The following is a 6,979-nucleotide window of genomic DNA, read 5'->3' as shown; positions in this document are numbered from 1 at the left end:
GGCCTCTCATGTTCAGGGTCAATTTTTCGTTCAGGCACCGAACGAACCAAACGAACGGGTGTAGCGGGAACAGCCGATTCGTAAGTCGCAACGTATCTCGGAATTGGAGCCTGTCTGATTGTGAGCACCCACTGCGACGTAAATAAGTGGGGAAAAAGAGTCGTCGATGCGATGCATCGGTCGTACGGCGATAGAATCCGAAGGAGGAAAACGAACGCGCTGACATAGTCGTCGCTATAGGTCAGAGGGGCCGGAGCGAATTGTCGAAATCTTTTTCTCGCTTCGCGGAATCCTAATCCTTTGATATTCTCTCGGCTACAGCGGGATGCGTTCAGACACGGCGAATGCTAAAGATAGTGTAACGCGCTCTGTCTGTCTCTCGCTTTCGTTTATCGCACTCTCTTTTTTACCGATCGTGAGTGGGAGTGTCCACGTGCTGTTTTTGCACGAAGCGTAGAAGTTGCCTGACCGTCAGTGAGCCAGTTTCGCAGCTCAGCCGGCGCCGTCAAATCTTCTTCGCGATACTCTGCCATTCAAGTGCGATGATTACTGGTCGTGTTCGGTTTGCAAATGAATGCTGAACATCACCGTCGGATTTTAATGTTGTTTTACTCCTTTGGATGGCGTGACAATCGGTAGAAAGAATTGTTTCTCAGGAACTTACGCTCGCTTCACATTAGCGGAAGTGTTAATCAGTGCATTCAGATATGAGAGAAAAAAAGTCGGATCGTGCAGCTCGCGTGCGGTTGTTCGATTCTTGCACGTTCGCTGCGGGTCATTATGTTTTTCCTCGTTCCAGTGTGTGGAAATGTTTTTTGTGCTAATGAATCGTCTCGAGTTTAACACATTCACCATCAATTCTGCCACGGCCAAATTCATTCTTCCAGAAAAGTAAGGTAAGATATTATCGTAGATTTATAGGTATAGTTACAGATTTACTACTACTTGTGGAAAGTTTCAAATACCGGAAATATGAATTATCTATTCGGTGTGCGGACATTTAAAAAAACAGGTTTCCTGTTATAAAGCTCGTGAGGTTTCATTTCTTGACTTCACACCGGTTTACCTCCTAAACACCAATTTCTCCCAGGATTAAAAGATGATAATCGTTGGTTCATTTTCAACCCTCAATATGTTTTCGGCCGTCACTGTTTGCATTAGAAGCTTTCCGATCGATTTACCCGATAATCTCCGTCTTATAATTTTTCGTCCTCCCCACTTAAGTCTGAGGTAAAAATAAGTTAGAGTTGAAAAATTGAACAGGTTCCAAAAAGTGTTGCGCTTACATATTTAGTTTTCGAATTTTATTCGTGTCGCTGATATTCACGTTCGAGTTTGGAAGTTCGCAGTTCAAAATGTAGACGCAGATTTCAATACGTCATACGATGACCGTAAGACTCGATTGCCGATGATTTTTTAGGTAACGGATTTCGAAATTGTAACGAAAAAAATCAAGGGGCTGAGATACCTTTATCGGTTATGAAAAATCGTAAACGTTTTTCTGTTCATAAAATGATATCTAAACATGTTAAGAATTCTATATCGAATACCCAGATCGAAATTACAAGTACTTTCGATGTTATTGTGAATGATAGTCAAAAGTGTTCCGACCGAGAGCGGAGCATGCCCCCTTCTATAATCCGTCTTTTTCACAATCGGATCTGTTATGTTTTGTAGCAATATACTAGACAAAGCAGTGGCGGAGCGTGGGTTTCAGTCGCCCTGGGCGTAAGCCAAATTCGCCACCCCCTTGTTTAGGTATTTAAATCCAAAACGACCCGAAATTTACAGAAGTTCTAAAGAACTTTTCGGTAAGAATAAATTCGTTACTGTGTATTTTACAGGATGCAAATAAAGAAGTCATATACGTATGATTTATGATATAATAAACACGTAGAATTATGGCAACCGGTTAGTACAGTCGGTTTTGCCAGTCGCTGGAACGAGCGAGATGACTAAAAAAAATAATATGAAATATATGAAAAGAAATAGTTCAAATTTTTAGTTAAGATTAGATACAAGATATTATTATCATTTATTGTCAAATTTTGCTGCCCCCCACTCCAAGCTGCGCTACTGAAGCAAAGCGGATGTTTTGAAAGAAGGATTCGTGAAAAAGTTCTCGGAAGGACTGATTATACTTTTTCAGTGACCGTTTTCGTCACCCGAGGGTCGCAATGAAATTTTAAGCTCGCTTTCCTTAAAACTCCACTTTCAGAACTGGTTTTTTTTCTGGCGTCACAGATAGCTAAAAAACGAAACAACTGATATCGACAAAATTGGATGCAGATTTTCCGTACTCTACTGTCTAAAATACGAACCTAAATGTTTTCAAAATCGAACGAAAGAAAGCATTTTTTTACTGTCACATATATCCACTTGTGAAATTCTCTTAACTATTTTATTACACATGACATCTTTTATTACTGTTATTTTGCCAAGGTGCAAACAGGTATCTTTAAATAATACTGACAATATAACTTCATGGAGATAAATATTTCATCAATAATTTATTTTTCGTGATCGTTCATTGTTAGTTCTTTTTATATTTAATTAAACGAACATTCACACATACATCTGCGGAGACAAAATACAAACAGTCCCTCTTGGAAAAGCATTAAATGTTTTATTTTTATCAGTTATGTTAAGCGGAGAATGCGACGTTTTGATTGTTCTTGTTTTCGTTATGAAGAAAGAAATATGAGAACGAAATTATCGATCAATTCAACTTTCATTGCATATTGTTGATTCGATGCGAGATGAGATGAAAATTGACCACGATGATCGAAGATGGTCATCGATGTCTCCCTCGTGGTGACTGATATTCGTCGATTAAATGTGGTCTTGTATCTTCTGCGTAGTATCAAAGGTCGATGACTTTTTTTAATTTCATTTTCGTAGCTAACTACTTAAGGTCATGAAACCTCAAATATGTAGCCTCAAGCGCGCCCATGCTGTAATTGCCAAAAATCGCGAAATACCGTCATAAAGTAATTGATGGTTTTTGGTGTCCCAGGTGAATATTTACTTTTGAAAGCATGGGTTTCAAGTATTTTTAAGGTCAAGGAATCCGATTATGATCACGAATAAAAATTTACCGTGCATTCATAAATGCATTCAAATAGCGCCATAGAACAAACTATCACCTTTTTTCTTTCAGATGAATTTTACTTTTCATAAATATTTTGCGATCGGCCGTTTTCGAGATCATCGTGGAAGTTTGTCGAACAGACCAACTGTTGAATCTGCGCTGTAAATTAGCGGCATTCTTTTTCCCGTTTTACCGTCTTTAATCCTAATCTCTGCGTGGACATTTTAGTCACGTCTTAAGGTCATAAACTATTCAACTGCTGGAAGTTCCCATCCCTTATGGACGAATTGCGTCGACTGATTTGCAAAAAAGGATACTCCTTACGCCGGTGTGCCACATCTGGCAGCCAGCCTTGCAATCTCGACAAATTCTCTACTTTCTACTCGTAAATACCTTTGCCTATCTACCAATCCTCTAATCTTCACTTTCGTTCCTTGTTTTTTTATGACGTGTATCCTAAAACGCCCGCACGTGCATCGCACATTGGGAATGTACGTTTCTGCTTCTGGCTCACGTGCTCACTCCCACTCCCAAGCAAAATTCATCCCCTCTCTCAAGGGACAATCCTACCCCTTCCAGTAGTTTTTTGGCCATCGGAACTTAGCTAATTTTCAAAACCTACCTTCAAGATCAGATTCGTTTCGACCAACGCGAAGAGAAGACCAACGAACTCTACTGCTACAACTTCTTCTCACTACCCCGCGTGAATCTCATACAACCAAACTCAACAGTGTATTCAAATTATTTCAAGTCTGTTAATAAATATATTTGTTGACTAAACCTTATAACATTGAATCATCTTTGAGTCAAACCCGATTGTCTCAAGGAAGCCAGTGCATCGAAAATCTTTCCCGATTGGTTTGACGAGGATTTACAACCCTCGTTGGTAAAAAATCTCTTACCGCCATCGATGCCGAGCGCAAACACCAACGGACTGTTCCTTTTGCATGGCGATGAAAAGTGTCGCGATCAAACGGTTTCTCCGGCTTGTTTCAGAAGAAACAGTTCTCCTGCGTGACAACAAAATAATCAGTGGAAGATGTTTTCGAGCATTCCTTGTAAAAAATTCGAGTAAAAAATAAGCAGTGAAGTAAAAAATATTGTAAGCGCAAAAATTTTTGGAGACCCGAAGCCTAATGTGTATAACGTACCTGTGTGTATCTGCACGTGGAGACTTATTCTTCTCAAAGTTACGCATAATGTAAATTGGGAGTATCGTGTAACGAAATTTATTTAAAAATCGTTTTCTCGGCAAAAATAATATTGCAGATTTTTCTTGTATTCACCCTTCTACGCTGATCTTTGCACGAGTCGATAGCGAGAAAAAACTTATCGGTAAATTCTTATTTCCGGTAAATTTAGTTGTCCTGGTTACGCTGAATGCATAAAATTTCATCCTGAATGAATTTCAGCTCCGGTGTGATGACAGGGCATCGCTACAACCTTTGTATAAACGGAAGACCATCTTCCAAGAGGATATTTGTCACGGTCTGCTTCATAATGTGTCCGATCTGTACAATATTGTTACTGAACGTTCACACTCCTGACTTCAAACAGTATACTTCAAGTACAAATTTATCGCCGGCTTACAGTTTGACAAACACTGTAAACTCGCCCTTGTCTACCAAGGACGATTTTCCCGTCACTCACCCGTCCAACGACGAAACAACGTTGATCAACTTGACGAACTTCCAGTTCACGATTAACCACGATCCCTGCAAGAACAGCCAGCCCTTGATAGTGGGTTTAATTCATTCCGCCCCAAGGAATTACGCGAAGAGAATGACTATCCGCGAGACGTGGGGAAACAAGGTTCACGGAATCGTGGCACTTTTCTTCGTCGGTATGACGTCTGACTTGCAAAGCAAGCTGGAGGAAGAGGACAAGACTTACGGAGACATCGTTCAAGGGAATTTTGTGGACTCTTACAGAAACTTGACCTATAAACATGTGATGTTGCTCAAATGGGCCAAGTACCACTGTCCGAGTAAGTGAGGCTTTAAGGCTCACTCTCGCATCGACGTCATACTAAAAAGTTACAAATTTTCACAAAGCTTGCACTTCGCAGAATGCTTGTCATCACCCACGGCAGCTTGCCGGCATTGAGTGAAATATCATCGCGTTTACTGCAAACTCATTAACTGCTTCATTAGATAATTCACGTAGACAAATTTTATTCACTTGAGCTGAAATAGTTGGATCGCATAGTTGTTGTTTTTCGTTTTCGCCAATGTACAAGGATCTAAAGTAATTAGGTGATTTTTATTTTTCAGACGTCAAATACGTGCTCAAGCTGGATGACGACGTCTTCGTTAATACACCCGCAATGCTTGGGTCCATGGCTCGCAACATGTCACTTTGGGGTACGAATCGAGTGATGCATTGCAGCCCGGCATTTTACAGAACGCCGCAGCGCAAAGCCGGCTTGAAATGGACGGTCACGCAGGATGAATATCCTGAAAAAATGTACCCCGAATACTGTTTGGGTTGGGTGATAATATACACGATAGATACTGCCATTTTTTTGTACGAAGAGGCGCAGCGTACTCCTTACTTTTGGATAGACGACGTGCACGTAACCGGCATTGTCGCAAATAAGGTCAACTTAACTTATACGTCGCTGAACTCGCAAATTCTAAGGGGTAAAAGGCTCGCAGACTTCATCAAGTCTCCGAAGGCTACGGTTGACTTCCTGATCGCTGGACCGGAATTGAGCGAGGCTGATTCGAGGGCACTGTGGAAGGCGATCGTCTCCACTCTGACCTAGGTCCACGTGTTGTAGTGCTCCTGTAAACATTGACGAGGAGTTACAGTGATATTCAGCGTATATTGGTTCACAGTGACATTACCGAGAATGGAATCCGCCTGATCTAATATTAATCTGAAATTGAATTTCTTCTGTCTGTGATCGTGGCCTTAGGTTCAGAGGTACCAATTTTGATAGATAGATATAACCGCGCAGAGGTCGAAAGTAATGAAATTGTTCTGTGCTAAGTGACGAGAGAAATATTTCACCGTTTTAATTTGAAGTCTAAAATATTTAATTCAGTATCTTCGGTGTGAAGATGTTTGTATTATACTTAATTTCTCAGGTTTATATTCAAATACAAATCAGTGACAATGGTTTATACCCTAAGTAACACCGTAGCATTTCATCATTTAAAATATTGTACTTTTCAATTTCGAACATTATTGTGCTGCACTAGGCTTTATGCGCGTAGCGAAAGATCTACGACTGACCTATAACTTTGTAAATCCTTGACCAACAATCGACGAAACTCACCTCAATCACCCAGACATTGGTGAACTAGAATCGAAGTTTTTCCGGCTTACCCAACTCAAGGCTCGGATGTATCGTGGGTGTGACAATTGTTGCCAATCAATACTTTGGCGCGACTAGTAATTACGTCTGTGATCATGACGAAAATGAATCCCCCGTCACCGCTGTAACTGAAAGTTTGCTATGTATTTGAAAACAACGGTAAATTGTGCCGGACCCTGAATAGAACTTGTACTTTGAATTTACAACTAAGATTAAGCAAATTCCGTTGTGTACCTTCCAAGTGCCGTGAAAGCTTTGTTTCTACCCGGTTAACTTGCCTTGATCTGATTAACTTCGAGCACAATGCTATTTGAAGCCATAAATTATGCAAGAAAAACACGAAAAAAGAAGAAAGAATACTCAACTTCACCGGAGTGATTGTAACATCGTTAGCGTGGATGAGTTACTCATCATTTTTTCGCGTTGGGCTACCTTGGGCACGAACGTACAAGGTGAGGATTGAACGCGTTATTGAGACTAGTGAGGTTGAATGCCTCAAGAGGTCGGCAACTGGGATGTTTAACTTATTCGCTCGACCGTTGATTCGTCCAAAGCTTGTTCTTCGT

At 40.6% G+C, this 6,979-nt stretch overlaps 1 protein-coding gene across 2 annotated transcripts; it reads left to right on the top strand.

The window, feature by feature from the left end:
• Nucleotides 1–213: 213 nt before the first annotated feature.
• LOC124176690 (beta-1,3-galactosyltransferase 5-like) lies at nt 214–6,227 on the top strand. 2 transcript variants are annotated; one of them, XM_046558269.1, is made up of 3 exons: nt 214–891; nt 4,504–5,078; nt 5,365–6,227. In XM_046558269.1, the coding sequence occupies exons 1-3, from the start codon at nt 809–811 to the stop codon at nt 5,856–5,858; spliced, it is 1,152 nt and encodes a 383-aa protein (XP_046414225.1). In that variant the 5' UTR covers nt 214–808; the 3' UTR covers nt 5,859–6,227. The 2 variants fall into 2 exon arrangements, with proteins under 2 accessions (XP_046414225.1, XP_046414226.1); XM_046558270.1 differs by having other exon boundaries at nt 219–896.
• The last annotated feature ends 752 nt before the right edge of the window (nt 6,228–6,979 follow it).

Source organism: Neodiprion fabricii, chromosome 2, assembly GCF_021155785.1.
Source record: "Neodiprion fabricii isolate iyNeoFabr1 chromosome 2, iyNeoFabr1.1, whole genome shotgun sequence".
NCBI classification, from domain to species: Eukaryota; Metazoa; Arthropoda; class Insecta; order Hymenoptera; family Diprionidae; genus Neodiprion; species Neodiprion fabricii.
The sequence above is the reverse complement of the archived record's forward strand: the minus strand, read 5'-3'. Positions and strand labels throughout refer to the sequence as shown.

Bases quoted from the DNA above. Each gene is read 5' to 3' on its own strand.
- LOC124176690 (XM_046558269.1), top strand. From the start codon at position 809: ATGTTTTTTGTGCTAATGAATCGTCTCGAGTTTAACACATTCACCATC. The intron at 892-4,503 runs GTAAGGTAAGAT...AATGAATTTCAG, and splicing joins AAATTCATTCTTCCAGAAAA to CTCCGGTGTGATGACAGGGC. The intron at 5,079-5,364 runs GTAAGTGAGGCT...TTTATTTTTCAG, and splicing joins GGCCAAGTACCACTGTCCGA to ACGTCAAATACGTGCTCAAG.